Source organism: Haliaeetus leucocephalus, unplaced genomic scaffold (genome assembly GCF_000737465.1).
Source record: "Haliaeetus leucocephalus isolate CR32 unplaced genomic scaffold, Haliaeetus_leucocephalus-4.0 Scaffold143, whole genome shotgun sequence".
In the NCBI taxonomy this organism is placed as follows: Eukaryota; Metazoa; Chordata; class Aves; order Accipitriformes; family Accipitridae; genus Haliaeetus; species Haliaeetus leucocephalus.
Genome location: NW_010972579.1, coordinates 643,707 through 665,315, shown reverse-complemented (window position 1 = coordinate 665,315; position 21,609 = coordinate 643,707). Strand labels below are relative to the sequence as shown.

General features: G+C 40.7%; 1 protein-coding gene across 3 annotated transcripts in view; it reads right to left on the bottom strand.

Moving 5' to 3' along the window:
* The window catches only part of MAP3K13 (mitogen-activated protein kinase kinase kinase 13), an 84,415-nt gene that overhangs the window by 27,382 nt on the left and 35,424 nt on the right, over positions 1-21,609 (bottom strand). For all 3 annotated transcript variants that reach the window (XM_010561154.1, XM_010561156.1, XM_010561155.1), the window contains exon 4: positions 1,378-1,952. In XM_010561154.1, coding sequence (XP_010559456.1) covers positions 1,378-1,879 — 502 coding nt within the window. In that variant the 5' untranslated portion in view covers positions 1,880-1,952. The remainder of the gene's footprint in view (positions 1-1,377; positions 1,953-21,609) is intronic.

Genomic DNA, 21,609 nt, shown 5'->3' with positions numbered 1-21,609 from the left:
TTTTTTCCGCGCTTCTTCCCCCTCCCCCCGGGGGGGGGGGGGGGAGCGAGTGAGCAGCTGCGTGGTGCTTAGTTGCTGGCTGGGGTTAAACCACGACAAACATGCAGACAAAACTTAGAACCAACTTTGCCAAAGGATTTCAAAAACAAGTAAACTCTTGCTGAGCACACAGGTCTGATAGACAAGAGGCTGCTACTTAGGAGGCACCTGCCATTCTGCAATGCAGAGGTGGATTTTCCTGCTCAGAGTTATGAACTGGAAATGATCGACTCTAGGAAGAAGGTGTAAGTTTATTTCAAGGCAGATTCACCCAACATGTTATTAACAGCTCTGTTCCCTCATATTAGGAACTTTTCCCCAATCCAACCCTGGGGTTTAGATATGAACCACTCAGGTGGGTTTTCTGACCACATATCTTATAATTTGTTTATGCCAGAAAACCATTTGATTAATACTGAGTCATGACCACAGCAATACAGGAGACTTCTACCCCACGGTATAGTACATGGCCAGGCTGTTCCCATTTTTGATAAGCCTCAACCATTTCAGCTCCTTAATTCTAATGACAGATTGTTCTTTTCCCATCTGCCACTTCCCTTCCCCTGTGCTAGGGGAGAAATTAGACACCAAAGGCAGAGCATACTCTGCTCTTCACCTTTCAGTAACCCCTAAAGATAGATGTACATGACTGACTGAGGCATTACTTATTCCCAAACTACATATTTTATATATATATATATATGTATTTATACTCACACACACACTTATATATTTATACATCTAAATGAAAAAAGTATAAACATTAAAGGACATATTTGTGGAAAGATAAGTACTGAATGATATTTTAAAGAGTAAAATTACTCCTGAACAAAAAAAGACATAAAAGTTCATGTAATACACCCATAGAGAAGCAATACTTCTGCTAGTGGGTGGTCAACTGAAGACAGCCTTCACATACACATACAGGAGTAGAAATGCCTATGTCAATGTCTTTCATCTGGCCTGATGAAAATACCTATCCCTGTTTTTCATCTGGCATGAAAAAAACTGCAGAAATTAAGTAGTTGGTACAATCCCTGTCTTGAACACAACTCTTTCTGATCCTCACTTACACAAATACTCGGTTCAGATTCAGACCTTGTCACAACGGTCCAAGGCATGGGTCAGAACAGACAATTGTTTTTGACTCCATCACGAGCTGCCTTTGCTACAAACGATAGCTGTTGGCTGTACAGTGCAGGATTTCTCTTTGCAAACCCATAATAGGGCTGCATGAGACAAAAACAGTCACATGGAAAGCTAGGAAAAAGCCCTGGGTTGCTTTCCTCATCTTCACACATTTCCCCAGAAGCAATGAAGGTTTGCTTCCCTGCTTACCTTGCTGTTGCAGTTTGTAGTCTGTGGAGTATGCCTTGCCTATGATATTCCACACAGGCCTCAGACAACCGAAAAGTCCCTCAAGAAACCCACCGCTCCCACTGCCTGATCTGTTGAACTGGACTTTAACATCATCCGCTCCACTGTTGGTCTCTCCATCCATAGTGTTCCTGTTGCCCTGAGGAATAGCTGTTTCAGACTCATCCTGCTCTCGCAGCTGCAGCACGCTGTTCTCAAATTGGTCCCTAGAGTCCTCGCTGATGCTGGTCAGCACTGCTGCAGTGACCGGGCTGCTCATGTTTTCGATGAGGTCTGCCTGCAGCAAGCCCTTCTCACGCACATCCTCTATGAGCTCAGGGGACGGGTGGTTTCCAGCAGGTGCATGTTCATCATGTAACCTACTAAAGTCTTTATCTTCACAGAAAGCTTTGCTGATCGAGTTTGGAGAGGAAGACAAGCTCAGGCGCTCCTGAGTACTGGCCATGATGCCGTGAGTGTGCATCAAGGAGACGGTCTGAGTTGGTACTTAGAGAATTAATACAATAGAATTCAGATGTGACACATGGACCCAGTACCTGAAATGAGAGGAAAAAGAACTTTCAAATTTTTATTTAAGTATTTTCACTACATACACTTTCACAGAGGCAAGCTGATAATTAACTAGACATTCCAGACAACTGCTGATACTTAGTAAATAATTACTGCCCTAGAAGAAGCAAATAAATTATTCCAACAAAAACTCCACTCACACAGTACTCTCAGTAACCTACTGCAGGAATTGCCCAGCAAACAAACACCACAAAATTTAAATAAAAGCCTAAAGGGCAAAACCGTGAAAGATTCTTTGCAGCAAAGAAGTGTTTCTTCATGGTTACTATAGCATTTATCAGACTGAAGCTGACCCTCCCCAGGTGTTGCCCAGCTCAGGTATGGTTTGAGTCCAGTCACTGTTTCTGGGTCTGGCACAGCCCACAAGATCAGGATTCCTTGCAAACCCTTGAGACAAGTCATTAGAGAAACAAAGCACAGCAATACCAGGTACCTTGAGTCCACCAAGGGATGGTTTGTAGCTGCTCCCTCAGAGCCCCACCTAGTTGTGACCATCCCGGTCCTTTAGTTTGATCCTTTCAAGTTCAAGGTAGCAAGATACGCTACATTCTCTAACTGCGTACATGTCACCGTCGTAAACAACTTATAGAGCTTCACAGGAACTGTATACCCTCCGCCCTGATCCCCCTCCTTCCACAAAGAGCATCTCCTCCCACTGCTCTGCTTTCCTCCTGCATGAAGTTCCTGGTAGTTGGCATATAAATTCAGATCTGGTGACCGTTTTTAAAAGTCCCCCCTCTTGCTACATGCTCTACTGAAAGACATTTTTTCCCACAATCCGGCGCAGTGTCATCTTCCTACAGAGCCAGGCCGACAGCCAGGGGTCGCACTGCGATAGCTGCCCACTGCCGAAGCACTTTTCTGGGGTAGAGCCACTTCTGAAACAAGAGTCTCTAACTTTGTGCCAGAAGTAATTAAGCGCATTCAGCCTGCAACACAGAACAAAGTGAAATTTTAAATTTCATATGAACTTGGGGGGGGACGGGGGGATGGTGGTGGAATGTCATTAACAGAAACTATTTTGTTAAAAAGTAATATCAGTTACACCGGGTGCAAAGTCCCAGGCTCTGCAAACAGACACTGAAAGGAAGAAAGAGGTGGCCAGGTAGCACACAGCCAATCAAAAGGGAACAGCTCAGTCCCAGAACTTCTCAAGATGAGGTCATTACAGAGAAGAGAGATAAGCCCTTCAGCCTGGTGTAGGAAAAGCTCATACCCTGGGCTTCAGCCCTTCTCCAACAGCAGAAGCAGCAAATGGGAACAGACAGGAGCCTGTTTTACCTTCCTGTACTTCTGCCTGATCACATGGTATATGCATAAAAGCTTTATTAGAAGAACATTATTTAGGTTGTAAACTTTGTTCTTTAAAAGAAAGCAAAATAGCAAGTAAGGCAAAAATTGCAGCCAAGTCCATACTAGTAAAGAAGCTGAATTAGACTTGTACGGGAAGCTCAAGCATTGGTTATTCCTGACCTACCTGTGATCAGCCTTACAATGACTGATTCCCCAGCATGGGAAGCTGTAGGGTGACTGCAGTAGTATGGTTACTAGCCCTAGTAGTTGTTATATGATCACAGATTTCGTTGAAGATATAAAGAAGAAAAGGCAAAAGTTTCAAACCTGAACAGAATTTCAGAAAAATACCAAAACACCTCCAATTCAGCATAGCTGGGTACTTGTCCTGGTCCACTGCTGACCCTGCTCATTTCCAAAAGTCTGAGAGACACAAGTGATTCTTTAAACAAAAGCAAAATATGACCAGTGTTCCTACAGAGGAATCTGCTTTTCATTAACACAGCATATTAAGCAATGTAAATAAAACATCAGTCAGTTTCCCCTGCAAGAAACCCTAGAGTAATAGCCAAAACAAGCATCTGAGGTAACAGTGTCCCAAAATATCACAAATTTAAACAATGGGAAGCGCATTAAGGATAAATCAGACTTGGAGGATAAAATTGTTTTGCTGTTACATGACTCCCAGAGTACACTAACATAGTTTAGGATTTTGCTTTTACCTTTCTATGTAGTTTTCTGACTTCGGAATGCTTGATTGTGTAGATTTAACACAACTTCTTCCCATACATATTTCATATTTTCCTAGTTTCTACATGGATTATCAGTATCATATGTGACTCCTCTCCCCATGCGTTTCTCAGTATTGCCTGGCAAGTTAAGCCACTCTCTTCCATCCTGCTGCTGAAGCACCACAACATACACACATTATGCTGCTAATAGCTCCTAGATGGCCCTGACCCTCAGTTCACTTCTACTCAGATATTATTTGCCTTCGAGACACCTGCAGCCTCCCACCACGATTGGGGCTCAACACAGCAGACAGTACAAGTGTACACAGAGAATCCCTTCTTTTTTGATCTCAATAAAAAGATGAAGTTCAGGCAAGCCACGTGCATTTTCTGTTCTGTATAGTAGGCTGATCACAGAATCACAGGCATATTGGCTGCAAAGGACCTCTGGAAGTTAGCAGGTTTAACCTCCCTCCTACCTGCAGCAGGGCTACCACAACACAGCTCAGCCATGGCTACAATAACCCAGCCAAGAACAAACCCCCAGATTCAAGGACATCAGGCCTGTCTTACCAGATCAAACTGCCTTCTCCAAGACTTGGATGTTTCAAATTAAAAAAAGCTTTTAAGCACAGTGCCCTACCATCTTATATGCTGCTGTATCTGCTTCATGGGGAGAAGAGGCATGCAAAAGTTACTAAATAATTTTCAAACTGGCACGATACAGCCTCATTTAGGTACTTACATAAGCAGCCTGATTTTTCAGAGGTGTAGTGAACTCATTGTTTTGAGAGCATGAGACGGCAGCATTTATTTCAAAACAACTTTATATCAAGCCAACTTGAAGTAAAGGGGTCAAGATATATTGGTGGGGGGTAGAAGGCAGTTTCTGCCACAATGCATCAATGCTGACTTGTTGGGGCAATGAATTTTTTTAATTATCTTATATTATAGTAAATTCTGCAATGTGCAACCTCTTGCTTTAGCAAAATTTAATTTAACACAGACAAATTAGGTTGTCTTTGACCTTGCCATCTCTTCAAACAAGGGATGAAGAGCATTTTTCAAGCTTTATCATCATGCCTCCCCTATTCTTTTGGTCAAAGTACCAAAGATATGGCTGAGATTCTTCATGTTCAACTCTTCCCAATAAAAGAAATCTTAGTTTCATTCAAGGAAAAACATTTTCTTGAAAGTTTGAAGTTTCATTATATATAGGCTGTTTGCCATTTGGGGGTTTACAATCTATATGTGCCTCCTTAACTTTTACAGTGAAGAGCATAGTCAAGCAGTGTTCTGTTTCTATGTTAGTGATGAAGACTGCTACAGCAGAAGCAAGTCAAAAGCTGAAAGCTCTGTGTGTGTAGGAGGATCGTGTGTATATTTAAGATACTCAGATTTCACAAAGTGCTGCTGCAAAAGCAGACTTTAAGAGCGACCCTCTGATTTGAACTATTTTGATGAGTTCATGCACTCCACAGCTAACAAATTTATTTTACATCTATAAGGAAACTTGAGGCTCAGTGTAATTTTGTATGACCACAACTTCTTGTAAATTATTCCATTTCCAGGCAAAGCATTTTTCCAGGCAAAATCCCACCATGCCCAGACAAAAGGATCACAAAATGCACCTCTTCCAGGAAGAGCAAGACTGCACCTCAACAGACAGCCCGAACTGCAGTTTAAAACTATTAGAAAAGTGACAGTTCACCCGAATCAGCACCAGAGAAGGCGAATCAGTTATCACAAGGCATGCTCTCACATTGCCCAATACTGTGCCTGCTCCTGGAAACATCCATCTAGTAAGTGTTCTCACACACACACACAGAGCAACCAAAGCACGCGGCTGCCTATACAAGCCCAATATTTATGAGAGTGTCAAAGCAATGGTCAGGTTTGAAGACATGGTAGAGTTAAACAAATGCCTTGCATGGACCATAATGGAAGTTTCTCCTTTAAAGAACTGTGCTAAAAATAGAGTAGCAAATCACAATTCCAGATACTGCACACAAACAAAATGTTAGTATGCTGTAAAGGTTGCCTAAGTACAAAGCAGTTGCCACTCAGTTTCCTAACAGCAGAAATGTCTAGTAATATTAAGTTAGTTTCCTTGAAGCACTATTTCCTATATTACCCAGTCAAGCATATTCTGTGCTTGCACTTCCAATATACAAAGGAAATAAAAGCAACTGTCTGATGTGTGTTTAAGGGCTGAAAAAGAGCAGCTGGCAGAAACTACATGGCAAATATCAAGGAGAGAAGAGATTCCCACCCATATCACTACTTACATTCAAGCCCTTGAGTTCCCTTGCTTTCTCCTGGTACTCATTGTGATTTCCTTCTGGGTACATTAGGTACAGCAAGGTAACTACACCTTTCTGCACTGATAACACGACTGCAATTTATATGCGTATCATCTCAAGACTAGTGGAATACTCCTGGCTTGGGACAATACTTTAAAATGTTCTAGAATGTAACAACAACGCAAAAAGCATGCTTATAAAGAAAGCATAGTTATCTTGCTACACATATCTTGCATATTTGAGTTCTCTTGCCCCTTGTGATTATCTCTCAGTTTCTACATGGAATTTTTACAACAGGTTGATACACAGTCCTCTCCCATCTCTTGACCTTCCACACTGTACAACTTCAGCACAGGAAAGTACTGAGAGTTGCCGAGTTGGCAAGTACCAGAGTTTTGGCTGCCACTTCTGACCTTTGGGGTTTGAAATCACATGATTTTATTACACAGGATTCCAACAAAGCTTTTTTTTTTCCTGGTCTCCTGGTGAGGAAAATGCTGTATGAGTGGATCAGATACTCCTTTTATGCTGCACTTTTATGGTTTTACATTACTTGGAATATATGTTTGTGTTTTGCATAGTTGTTTTGAACACAAACTGTTAACAGAGAATGAGTTATACATCATCAAAATGCAACCTCTCTGTTTTCATGGGTTTTGTTTTGGGTTGGTTTGTTGGGTTTTTTTAAAGTCACATTATTCAGAGAAAGGAACTGCAAACAAGCATATCCTGAAGCTTCACCCAGAATTGCTCTGCCTGCCTTTCCCTTCTCCAGGGGAAAAAAAACCCCAACCAACCAAAAAAACCCCAAAAACCACCACACCTCTATTTTGTTAGGTTTTCAAAAAAGAAACTATGCTATTAAGCTAGCCCATATTAACTCAGTGGAGTCTATCCCATGTTATGGGCAAATCTAACTATGGAATAGCCCAAGGCAAAAGCTTGGGGCTTTTTAAGCAATCAATCTCTTTCTCAAGATACACTGCTCCTTCAAGGAAGCATGTTTCTTCCATATCACAACATACATCCCATCTTACACCTGCATGAATGCTCAGCCACAATCCAGACTTATTTTTAAATATTACAATTATGACATTGCCAAAACATAATTAATTCCTGATAAAACAGTTGAAAATTCTTCATCTGATCCACCTGAGATTTTCTGACTGTCACTGCAACAGCTCTGAACACATTTATGCATGTACCCTAACTTACTCTATAAGAAAACAGCAGATTCATCTAGGAAAACTGAAGTGGTGTAACACTGGCGGTTTTGTGCTTTACCCTGTTCTTCCTGGTTGTTAGACAAATACTACACTACTTCTGTACCTCCTGCAGTAGTATATACTGGAATATATACTTTTAATTCCTTTCTCCAGTAAATATTTGGATGCCACTTCAACATTAAAACGACTAACTTTTGCATAAATCATCACCTGAGCTATGTGGTAGCAATTGCTTAGGGTTCACAACTGTCATGATCATTCTAAAATGTTAAGAGAATGTTTTAACACAGCCATGGGCATTAAGCACATGAGACCACAGACATGTAACTATGTTGTATGTAGCTATGTCCATATTATCACAACAGAAGCTTGAACTCATGTGTCTGCTGATTTAAGTTAGCCTTTATTCAATATATTCAGTCTATTCTAAAACAGGGACATGTCATTTTTGGCAAAAGTGATTTTGCAGTTGTTACATACTTTTGTCTGTCGCTGTATCCGTAAGAAGGAGAACTCCGTTTAGCTTTTTGGTCTGAACCCTTTCCGACAATGATAAAAATAGTATGGTATACCAGCCAAGAAATATTCACAATGGCTGAATTCAAGCTCCGTGCACAGAGCCAGCTAGAGGTTTACTATGCACCTTATATATTCCAACTAAGCCTGTCAGAGCAGAAATAAGTGCCACCTAGACTACAGCATAAGAAGAAACCATACCACACCAGAATGACAGGTTCATTTATCCCCATTTCCTGTCTCCAAGGATCTGCAGGCAGTGAAACCTCACCAGTGCAATGCCACCCAGTTCCCCATGATCTGCAGCTCACTGACTTTCTCCATCAGCAGCACACAGTGGTATTTTTCTATTCTATAGCCCACAAAGTATTTTTCCTGTGCAAATGCGTCAAAGATTTTTTTTTTTTAACCAGAACACTTTGGCAACCACTAATCTGTCGCAAGGAGTTTTGTAGTTTAACTGTATGTTGCACAAGGTAACACCAACTATTCTTCACTTTGCATCTCTCATCTAATTCCTTTCTTCAAACAACCAGTTGTTCACTGTTTCAGTGACACCTGAACCCTATTTATCTTCTTAATGCCAGCTGTGATTTTATGAACTATGTCATCCTCCACTCCAACACCTTTTTTCAAGTCTCAAAATTCCCCCTCTACCTTCTCATTCACTGTAAGAAAGCTGCTCTGTATCTTTGATCACGTCTCTACATCTTTTCCATTTCTCCTATATCACCTTAGAGCTGGGGGAGTAAGACCATAGAGAGAGTGCCCCATGTGGGCACACCACAGAAATGTACAAAGGCATAATGATCATTTTTGTTCTTTGTTCTTTCCTAACTATTCCTCTAATGCTATCCAGTGTCTAAGCATGCTTCAGGATGCTGAGCTAACTTCCATGGGTCTCTTACAACCTTAAGATCTCATTCTTGAGCAATATAAGCTAGGTCAGAGCCTAACTACTATATACAGGATGATTAGATGATTAGACAATTTAATCTTCACAACACTAAATTTGACTGGCATTTTATCATCCAAGTTCACAAAAGCCTTTCGGTACTCTCTGCAATTGGCTTACATGTTTATTATCCTGAACACCTTACTTCTGTAGTCTCACAGCCTAAATGCTCTTGCTTCAGAATATTCCTAAATGGTCTGGATAAGGGGAGAAAAGGTAGAAAGAGTATGAGTAGTGCAATCTCCAAAGCAGAGTCATATGACAACTCCTTTTAGAGAAAAATGTTTCAACATTACTGTCTATTTATCCCTACTCTTATTTCATATCATTTAACCAATCATTTGTCTACAAGATGGGTGTCCCTGTCATTTTATAGCTGTTTAGTTTCTTTAAGAGTCTCTGGTAAGTATTGTTGCCAAAATCCCAACAGATTTTATCAACCAGATCCCCTTTTCTGACATGCTTTTGACTGCTCCAGAGAAATTTAATAGATTCCCAAGGCATTACTTCACCTTAAAAGAACAGTGTTGACTCTTATCCCCACATGAAATTTGTGGATCTGCACTGGCTTTCAGCATAGGAATGAATTTCTACCTCCACAAACACTAGACAAATATTTAACTAGGAACTCCTTCAACATAAGGTCACAAATTTGTGGGGGGTGGAGGAGTGCCTGATTTAGAAAAAGAAATCAAGCATCCACTTCTTTTTTTGGCACAAGGAACAAAGAAAAAAAAATCGTCTTTGTGAGCAAGGCAGACAAAGAGCCAATCCACCCTCCCCTGTATTCAGGGAGACCTCTTCAGCTGATTTCAATGAAAGCGAGATTGATTCCTGTTTCACCTGCTAGCCAACTTTGCAAAGCACAGTTTGTGAAATAAGCAGCTTACATAACTGCATATTTTCAGCACTACATACATAAATGCTTCCTCTATCCTGTATAAGGTATTTTTGGATCTGCTAAAATGCTACTGTGTTCTTCCAGGGCTTTGCATTCTTCTGCTCAGAAATTGCATAATCTGATGCCATAGGAAATAAGTGATGTTGCATAATGATTCTTATATTCACTGCAGGATTTTGGTACTACACGTTTCTGTTGCAAAGCAGCCCTTCCCTGTGTTTCTGAATTGAGGTCCTCAGTTTTTGAAGAAAGGATAATCTATCAGCCACCTGCCTTTGTGGGGGTAGGGATGGCAGTAACAAACCATCTTGTACCATACCATTACAAGAATTTCACTTCACAAAAATCAGTTTTAACTTTGTATGCCCATTTGCTACTTCTGTTTTCCCTCACTCTGGTTGTTTGCATGTCTTGAGCTATGTGCATATGTTAAACACCAGAAGTTTCATATACAGTGTTCTGACATCTAACTGGCCACTGATACCCTCCATCACAGGCTCATCAATACTATTGTAAAACATTCAGCTGGTATAAAAGACAGACTCAACGCTGATTAGCCTTTTACACTATTGAATTACTATTGGAATCTGTCTTGGACAAAAATCTAGAAATGACCTTAAGTTACACTATTCTCTTTCATCTTTCCAGCTGTCTTCATAGTATGAAACAACTTTTAAAACCTGGTCACAGACTTCAGGCTCTCCTCTACTCCTTCAGAATTCTGCACTTTTTTCTTACCTCACTAAAGATCCATGCTATATTACTAGGTAACAATAACAGACTAAAGGATTTAAATTCAAATATTTTACAACCACAAAACCCAGGAAAATCTCAAAGTTAAGTTCACAGATGCCTTACAGTCTCTTTGACATTGCCACATGAAGCCATTAAAATGTTCCAATACTACCAATGAACAGTATCTTGTAATATCCCCCACTTACAGAACTGAAACATCGTATTTTCCTCCAAGGAGTCGAGTTAAGATTAATTAATGTCTGAAATATCTTTGAGGACTAAGATCAATATCAAAGTGCTATTTTCAGAAATCCAGTGAATGAATCAAACTCTCACCTTAATTCGTGTGAGGCATCAGACTGCTCTCCGGTAAACTCACTCACACGCTAGTTCGTATTTTTGTAGTAGATACCAATTACTCAATATTTGCAAAGCACATTTGGCATGTAAAAACCATACACACAAACTTCTCAGCACTAATAGCTTCCATGCTTCATACCCAGTATCAAAGTAACTGAACAACTACTCATGAAAGTACGAAGACTATTGGGGTACATGTAGAGGCCAAAGGCAATGCTCTGTCCTCTATCAACGCTACACTAGGTACCAGAAAGTGTGCACTGGATGGGAAGGGGAAGTGGAAGAGGACACTTGAAATCCACGCAGATCTCTCAGATGAGTAATGACAGTAGTACTAACTTGTATTTAGCAAGCACCATATAGGAGCAAAGAGGATTACTCCTCAATAGAGAAGCAAGCACAATGACTTGCTCAGGAGCCTCTATTAAGCCTGTATTACAGACACAGCGTAAGGGGTTAGAGCAACATCCCAGAGGTGTGATCCTATTCTTAGGCCACTAGAGCTTTACGTGATGGTAACACGATCAAGACAGCACACACAACACACAGTCACGGACTGAAGAACCGTAGAAAAGCCTCCAGAGGCCTGACAGGACACGTGCCATCTAAAACCCTGCAGAGACCTTCCAAAGGAGCACTCAGCCCCTTGGTTCATTCCTACTAGATCACTTTTGGGCTACAGTTGATAAACAAACATTTGAGAATCTCCTCAGGCGCATAAGGATGGTGAAGTTAGATTTTCTGTGTTTCAGCAGAAAAGTCGCAGCTGTGCAGCTGCATTACTGATTTTGGTGTCCTCCAGAAGGTAACAGAGTAACGGGCTGGGGACAGGAAAAGACAAACATCCTAGGAATGAAGAAAATGTCCACACACAGAGACCTCCATTCCTCAAGCCCACTATGCTGGAAAAAGTCCAGCCTCCACCCACACCCCACCAGGTCTTTCTCCTTCCTTCCCTCACAGCACCTCTCATGCTGAGCTAGTGACTGCTCCAGAAGAAACAGCACAAACAATTACAGGTTCACTGGAGGATTATAAAACCCATGTACTTTATGCAGAAAAATCTATTCTTCACCCTGGCCTACACCCAACTGTTGCTAATGCCTTTGAACCCACTCCAACGACCAACTTCTCGGTTGAAGCTGTAAACAGGGAAAGGACAGAGGTCAAAATGCATGTTGAGTATTTATAGGGGTGGGAGTAAGTACACACAGTGTTTCTGCTCCCAGCCCACCTCGGTATTTCTGCCGCAGCTGCCAACTTGCTATTCAATCCAAAGTAGTGTGTAGTTCAGGTGAAATATTTACTCCCCTCCTGCCCAAGACATGAGAGTGATTTGCTGTAATTTCACAAAAAGAGCAGCCTACAAAAGCCTAAGCCCCTACACGGGGCATATTTGCCAAGGAAAGATAAAAAAAAAAGTCCCATAAGCTGGCCAGGGCTTGCTGAAGTGCCAAACTCCTGAAAGCTTCAGCCTCTTCTGAGGATGCAGAGGTAACATTTGCCTCAATTGACTCATTTTGATTCAGTTATGGCTGAGAAACTCACTGAAAATTGTAAAAGCAGTAAGTCTGCTGCTGTCTTCCTCCAAACACAGGATCTCAGATGAGAGCTTGGCTAAAATGTTCTATGCACAGCAAGGTTCAGGCGCCTTCCCCTGCTTACTCTGGCCCCCAGGACCAGAGCTGAAGAGGAACCTTCACTGATTTTAAATCTGTTCATGCAGTCAATGTCAGACTTCTTTTATTTTTATATATAAAAGCTTTACTTTAAAACTCTGCCATTCTGAGAAGTCCTACTATTTGAAATCCACTCCACACATCCTGACCGCAGAAAGCCTGGAATGGGTACCAGATACGAACAACTCCAGTCTAATCAGTCACCATCTCACATTTGCTGTAAAAAAGTCATAAGAAAACAGGAAATACTATAAAACCTTTCTTATCCTGCCACTGCTTAGAGCACAACCATATTTTAATAACTATTAATTGGGAAATGGCTTACCTATGAAGAGGTTTTCAAATAAATCATTACTCAATTTTCTGATCCACTGGAGATAAGCTACTTATCAAATCTTTACAATAGGAGACAAAAGAGGAAGGTTAAAAATGTAACCAGAAAAAAAACCAAACCTTTTTAAACACAAGTTCATGTATAGCTGAGAAGCGGTAAGAGTCCCTACTATATATTCTGTGCTAGAAGTTATTTGCCAATTCCAGGCACAGGGGTCAAAATGAATGCCAGCTATAAATTTAACTATCATGCAGCAGGGGACAAAGAGAAATCTGAATGATAGGGCCATTCTAGATCAAAGAATCACACTGGAGGCCCAAAATACCGGAAACAAAACTGGTGTTAAAGCAAAACAAACAAACCAACCAATCCACTACATCAAAATCATGATTTATTTGTTTTTCACAGCCGAAGTCTGTTACAGAAACAGAGGTTCTCTCTAGAAACAAAAACCCGCATACATTTAGGGACACAGCAAAAAGGATAGTAACAAAAACTTTTAAACCAATGACAACTTAACCTCCACATTCTAGGATATCCCAACATGTCTGTGGCTACACACACAGCAGTTACCGTGAAAAGCACCCATATTTGTGAGTCAGACCAGCTGAATCTCATTTCACTCATCCATTTGGGTTTTATTTCAAATATTTTCATATTTTCTCCCTCAAAATTATCGATCAAGATATGTTCCTTCAGTTTCTTCTATTGAACAGACTGCCTGTTGGTAAAATCAATGTACCCAAACACATGGGCCTGATGTCATCTTTCTCCAAATCAACTTAAAATACTCAATTTTTCATTTACTTGAGACACATGTGGCTTGATATGATTAAGCTATTGCAGTACCTAAACCACCCCCCAAAACAAAAATAAAGAGCAGCTCCACTCATTTCATTGGGAGAAAACATGACATCATGCCCCATTCAGGTAAGCAAGAATATGACAAATCTTGCCCCAGTGAACAGTATCGTTAACTGCAATGGTACTCCCAGCTTCCTCATCTATTAGGAAAATGAGGGATAAAAATCGTGTGTTCAGCACAACAGAGACAGCTCAAACTGCTATTTTCAATAATAAAGGAACAAATTCCTACCCAGCTGATAGAAAGAAAAACACATCTCTTCAACTCAAAAATAAAATTAAATTAGGTATTACTGTAACACAACAGAAGAATTGTTTGATTAGCCCACAAGGGGAAAAAAAAATTACAATTGCCTAGAAGGCAAAAAAATACAATTCTGCTTCTTTATACTATCTCCAGTAATTCTTATGTCATTCCCTGTATATTGTATATATATCCATTCTCCATTGCCATTCCCTTCCCCTTTAAAAGGGGGGCACAAGAAGATAACGTGCAAAATTGCAACTGAAAAATGTCTAGCACACCGACAAGCAAAAGGACAGGCCAGCTATCAGATTTATATGCAGTGATGGATAAATTAAGGTTTCACATTTCCTCTTCCCTTCTCTCAGCATCGTTTTTTCAGCCCTTTCACATCACAAATGCAACATCCATCTGTCCTTCTGAAATAAATGGCGAAAGGGTAACACTGACCATTAAACACACACACACAAACATGCACGCTTCAAAAAAGGACATTTCCATCTGAATACTTACAAGGATTAAGATTTCCTATGTGATGCTCCATTTTCTTGTTTTAAAAAGATGGAAGGCAAAAAAAAAAAAAAAAGGAAGTGTTGCAAAATAAAAGGAAATTCCACCCACACAATCCTGCAGCCTGCTGCAAAGAAGCACAGAAGCATGCTGACGTCACAGATTCATGAATGGATGTAAATCGGGCTGTTTTGAGATTCGACGGCGCTGGCTGGGGCTGCGCACCACGAGAGGGAGAGGGGAGCAGGGGGATAGCCAATCCGCGTGGGCACCGCTGGCCACCTTCTGCCAGCAAAAATCTGGGCATCGAACAGCCCGAGCCCACCGCAGAAAGACCAGCCCGCGGGGCTCCCCTGCCAGCTGGGAGGGCTGCACGCCTCTGTACTATGTGTGCAAGGCAGGGGAGAGGACACTGAAAACAATTTGTTAGTAACTGAAGTGAAGCTGTTGGGTAAAATGGCATCACTGCTGCCATTCCATGGAGAGTACCGGGTGAGGACATCCTCTAATGCCTTCGAGTCATTGCTCCAGCGAGTTCCTGCCCCTCCATACAGCTTGGATAACAACAGCATATCAAATAACAGCCATCTGTCATATGAATCAAATGTATTTAGTAATCAGAAAAGGAGTTTATCATCTCTCTGGCTTCTTTCAGGATTACAAACCTTGGGTATTATTATTAAAATAACTAAATATAAGCATGTACTGGAAGGAAGCTGCAGGGAGAACAATAGGAGGCTTGTATTTGATTAGTGATGCAAAAGCACCAACAAAATAAAAATAGGAGCACTAACAAAATCACGCATTGAGCTCTCATCAAACATTCCCACAGCGGGTAGACAAGCTCACAATGTCAGAAACATTCAGAAACAAAAATCAGAGCATGCATAGTTTCAAACTTGCAGCTACGTAACAAACGGTGGGCACAGCATCCACGTATCATGGCCTACCAGCCATTTTCATTTCATTTTCAATTCCGTGCCAATGAATATACTTAATTCTGCATACCAGACGCAAGGATGCAGGGCATCACTTTGGACACCCAAATAGATGGCAATGTCCTGGTGAACGCACGCAAGAGCGGCTATGATTAACTTGGACCTGGACAGGGGAAGAGCACAAGTTTTGCCTTATTTTTGTATATTTGAAATATGAGGGAAGGAGTAGAGGGATGAGCATAGCCAGGAATTAAGGTCAAGGTTTGAAGGAAAACCTAGGCTGTAAACTACGCAATTACACCATCTCAGGGTTTACCAGAATTCATCAATTTGGTCTCTAAAACACCTAAACAATCTGTAGCCTCCAAATTATTAAGGCCAGAATTTCCATATTTTTACCACCACTTTTCCTAGCAAGGAGGATGCAATTATGTCAAAATAGGATGTCCCAAGACTTACTCTGGTGGAGCACATCTTAAGAATGTCTGAGAGAATCCCACCTTTCCTTATGGAAACTAGATAACATCCCAAAATAAACAAGGACTGGATGTAACAACAATGCAGATCTGGGTTTAGAAACCAAGGATTTTGTGCTACTTGATATCATGTCAGCCAGCACCACTGACACTAGCTTGTGGACAGAGGAGAAGGGCAGGATGCAAAAGACTTTCTGGAGGCTAATACAGCCACACCTATAGCACAAAACTTACATTAAAATGTACTTATATGAGGGGATAGGTAGGTTTCTGCATGTGTTAAGACAGCAATTTGTTTTTTTTATGCATCTTTGACATGGATCAAGGAATGGACAGCCAGGGCAGTACAGCCAGTTCTTCTCCAGTCCTGTTACGCCAAAAAACAGCATTTGGGAGTCATTGGACTTCTACATCTGCTTCTCAGCACATCTTCATTTCTTACTTGTACCATAGCATATTATTAGATATTATCACTCCACCAAAGAGTTCCAATGATAGGAATGTATTAGTATGCTTGGAATTCAACAGTGGCCAAATAAATGGAGCTTTGATTTTGGACTTCAGTTTTTTAATTGAGCTTTACAAAGCTGGCCAGAGAAAATTAAAATGAATGCAAATTTCTTGTTACCTACTTTCAAGATCAAAGAAAGCGCAAATTAACTTTTGCTGAAGAAATATCTATTCTTTCAGAGCTAAAAGTCACAAAACACAAAGCATGAGATTTCTACCCAGACAATGCAACCGCTGCAGATTGAGCACTACTATACACAAGGAGAAGCAGGAGTGGAAGTATGGTGAGAGACATCTCTTCTTCAAAGGCATCACTTTGTGCCATGATTTCAAACCCCAGTTGCATTAGGTTACTTAGTACTCAGACCTGCTCTGACTCCCTGACTTTCCTTCCCCTTCAGACCCAACACTCTGCTTTACAGCCAACATCACCACCATGGTACAAAACCAACAGCTTCCAAATTTCCCTGGCGTTTTCAAAACAAACAAAAATGTTAATTGACTCTCTTACCCTAAAGAAAAAAGGGATAAATTCAGGAACTAGAAGGGGGAGCACAGTACCACATGCAAGAAGTAGAAGAAAAGGAGAAATACTGCTAAAGAATTAGAAAAGTCAGAATAAAAATAGGAAGGAAAATAATTTTCAGAGGTTTCCAAGGGTTAATTGCAGTGACATTTTAAAAAAACAGCCAGCAGGAAAAATCAGTGGGAACAAAACCGCAGGAAGACTCCAGTAGAGTAAAAGAGCTTGCACATACAAATTAAGATCATCTTCTCCATGGTGACTTGGTTCGGCGTACCAACACTCAATTTCATCTACATCTCAACAGCTCAGGTGAAAATATTCAAACACAGAGGTCCTGAATTTAATGCAGGATAACTACCTTAACTCATTATGAAAAAGAAAAAACAATCATTGGCCTAAAATTGATGGCTGTTGCAAGATTATGTTGGTAGCTAAATAACAGCATTAGAAAACAGGATGGTTGCAACCAGTTACATATTTTAATAGTACACATTACATAGCTCTTTTGATGCATCAGTGGTGAGTAACTAAGTTGATCAATATTAGAAAAATAAATTATTTTCCTCCTTCTCAGACAAAAACACTGGTAAAAGCAGGGAACTCTGTGAAGTATCAGATGCCCAAACACGATTCTATGGATAAGTTTAGTTCCGTATTAATGTGAAAACAGAAAAAGAAAAAAAAGTACAGAGTAAAACAAGGGTATAAGATAGTAAAAAACCAAAGTTCACAAGGGACCATACAAGTGCTAGGGAAAAGTTCACAGGTAGCAGGATTTCTGAAAGGATATATGAGTAACTAAGTAACTAGACTGCTAGGAGACATAGGCAAAACTGGTGGTAATGTGTGCAAAAAGGAAAGTTAGAAGTATTTAAAAAATATCTGTTCCCCATATTTGAAAGAGATAATTAAGTACTTTCAAGCCAATTAGTAACTAATAGGAATGTTATACAGCATCTGCTAGGCATAACATTTCAAGTTGGCACATCATATTAATTTGAGCCCAGTCCTAAAATAATCATTTAATAAGTTCTCCAATCCTGTGACCTTCAATTTTAATAAATTGGAAAACTACTAAAATTGCAGAAGACTGAGAATAATAATATTATGCCAATATTAAAAAATAGCATATGTTTGCTATTTATAAGCCTTGGTAACTTGATGCTGATCTTGGGCAAAAATCCCAACACAACCTTTGATTGGAAAGGATGGTTCTGCTGCATCAGACCAAAGACGCATTCATCCCAGTGTCCTGTCGCTAACGGTGGCCAATAAGAGACACACAGGGAAGCAGAAAATCAAAGCAAATGCCTAGTACCTCTTGTAGCATATTCCACTAACAAAAGCAGAAAATTAGAAAAGAGATGAAAGTGACTCAAAGGCTAATTTCATAATTATACATCGATAAGGCTGTTCATAAATTTACTCGGCACACACTTGGAAGTACAAGAGGGACTCCACTGTGAAAACCTTCTACCTGGATGAATAAATAGCTGAAGTGAAACAGCAAATGATTCTCTAACAGGAGAAAGCCTAGATAAATATTTGCATAGATAAGATGGCAGAGCAACATTTTATTATCAGGTTCTAAAATCTGTGAAATCTTTGATCCACTCTTCCAACCCTATAGGCATACATTCCTCTTCCGAATGTCCTAATCTTCAGCAGTGGGGTGGGTGACAGGAAGGAAGGAAAAAAAAAAAAACCAACTCATACTTAAACCATCAGATCTTCAGGCTTTTAACCAGAATCTCCCCAGATCTGAGGCTCTGAGAAGTCCTCCCTGCAAAGGCAGATGAATGGGACTGCAATTTGACAGGACCAGCGCCAAGAGCTAGGAGCTGAGAAGCGTGACCGAAGGGAAAAAAAAGTCACTCAAAGAGAAAAAGCCCAAAAGTGGGACATGTGCAATGCCATGAGAACAGGTGAGCTGCAATTTGAGTCAGGGGCCCTAATTACAAGCCCTGTTTTGAAAGAGAGTCTCTTTACAACAGGACAGCTACAGTGATTTCAGACCCTGTTCCTGCCTCGCTGCTTATGTGGCAGCTGTTAAGCCACCACAGCCCAGAGCCTGTAGCTGGAAGATCAGTCCCACGCTAATTAAGGGGTTGCCCTTGGGGTAGGATAAAGCTAGGGTGTACATTTTGGTGACCAAGTTGGTGCTACACAGGCAATATGGCTATCCCTGAAACAAGGCTCAGACCCTCTCAGATCAGAAACATCAGAGCTGCTTCTGCTCACAAAACAGCATCATTAGTGAGCCACAGTGAGACATTTAGGTCTGCTTAAACATGAAAGCAGAGAGCTGGAGATGGCTACAAACTCGTAGAGACGCAATACCCTTAGAGAAAGCTACCCATATCATCAAGCGTCTAGCCAAAAGCTAGTCAAACAAACTCACAAACACTTGTACCACCACAGTACAGTCTTCACATGAAAAGGGCTACCAACTTCTGTTACCAAAGCGAGGCTTCTTACAGCAAAACCATCCTTCATACAGTTGCCAGTTGTTTTTTTCACTGACTGCGCTCTGCAAGATACTATGGGTAGGAGTACATAAGACTATATGATGACTTCCTTTAACCTTGTATTGCCTTTAGCAACACTCCAGGAACTAAAAAACAAAAACAAAAAAAACAAAAAAAAACCCCACACACTAAAGGCACAGAAAGACAATGACAAGACAAAATGCATTATGTCTTCCCCTGTTTAAGCCTGAGGCTGGTATGGATTCTTTTTTAAGGAGTTTCTGGGTAGTGTTCCCAGCAAGCCTACTCTTCCTAGATGAGTCCTGCCTTTCCGGCTCCTCACCACGATAAAAGTCTGTGTAGTTTTAGGAGAAGGTATGCCACTACAACATTAAGAACATGCACTGATGAGGCTGGGGAAATTCAAAAGACTACCTTTGCAGATTTTTGTCTTCCTGAAGTAAGACGGCCAAGCTCCTTAGACATAATGAGAAGCTCTGGAACTCCATCAGCAAAGAAAACACTGCTACAGAAGAAACATTAGAGCCCATTTCCTTGCTGCTAAAAAGGCAGTTAATGCAGCAAGTGAACAACGGTCCTCCCAGATTTACAGTCGTGGTGGCCAGCTGACAGGAAGCACAGAGGGGACATGTGAAGCAGAACGTGCACATAGACACCACCCTTGTGTCTGGGGAAGCTGCTAACTAAGGTCTTCCTCCTTGGGGGAACTCTCTGCCACCTGGAACTACATGGACTCAGGCCACATCCTTTCCCTTAGTCAGGGGTATGCGAGGGCACTTACGTTTATCTCTTTCCAAGCTGCCCATCTGTTTGTACAAAACCTGTAGGAATTTTGTTATCTTAAAACCTCCATCTCTAACGTGCGGTTGAAATCGGACAATGGGTTGTAAAATTACCAAGGAGAGGATGAACAAACAGGAAGTCGGCCTAAATACAGTCAGGAGTAGGGTAATACAACTAAAGAGATTAAAATGTGTTTGTTTGCTGTTTCTTCCTCCAGAAATCATTTGCAGAAACCCTTAGCAGAGGCCATGTGAGAAAAGCAGATCTATTTGTTCAGGGAAACAGTGACAAAATAATATTCCTCCCAGAGAACATGCCAAAATGAAGTCTTCCATAACAATAATTAACTCTAATAGAACTGCCAGCAGTGAGAAATTCTGCCCAAAAAAAAAAAAAAGTAGAAATAAGTATGTATAATTAGCAGTTATAAGGGACACTTTTAAAGCCAACTGAGCTACAGGCACCTTTCCTCCTCCAGGTTAGGAGCCTGCAAAAGAAATGAGACACCTGACAACGAAGCCTCAGTATTAGTGCCATGTGGAAAGAAAAGTCCTATAATTTATGTTATTCCCACAAAAAGGCACACTCCCACAAAAAAGCATGCATAAATGGGAAGCTATTGCAGGGAAGAATTAATGAAACTGGAGAAGTGATTAAAAAAAGTGGTACAATTCCCCAAGGTCAAGTTTTGTTCAGAGGAAAAAAGTCACCTGCACAAATATAGAAACAACTGCTGAGCAGCTGTTCTGTAGATAAGGATTTGGGATAGAGAGGATCACAGACTGAACACAAATTATAAATATCAAGTTGTCACAAACAAGGCAACTTCTATCCATTGACAGAAGCACAAATTCCCAATCTACTCGGTTTTGATAAAGCCTTTGGTAAAGTCCATTTTTGGGTCAGGCTCGTCAAAAAACAGAGAAACCATGCCAGAACTAAAAGAAAAGACAGTTAATAAGGTGAGCTACGAGGGATGAGTGAGCTAATTCATTGAGGTTGTTCAATCTGAACAGAGTAAAAAGTAAAGCTAAGATTGAGTTATGATATATTTCTATTGAATACAGAAACAGTTTCTGCAAAGAAAGAGGAAACCTATATTCCACATCTATGGTGAGCAGAAAAAGCAATGGACTCAAACTGCAACAAGAAAAATTTACTTGGGCCATCAGAACTTTTCTAAATGGTAAGCATACTGAAGCACCAGGCCAAGAAAGTTATGTTGCTTCCTAAATTAGGAGGTAAAGGGG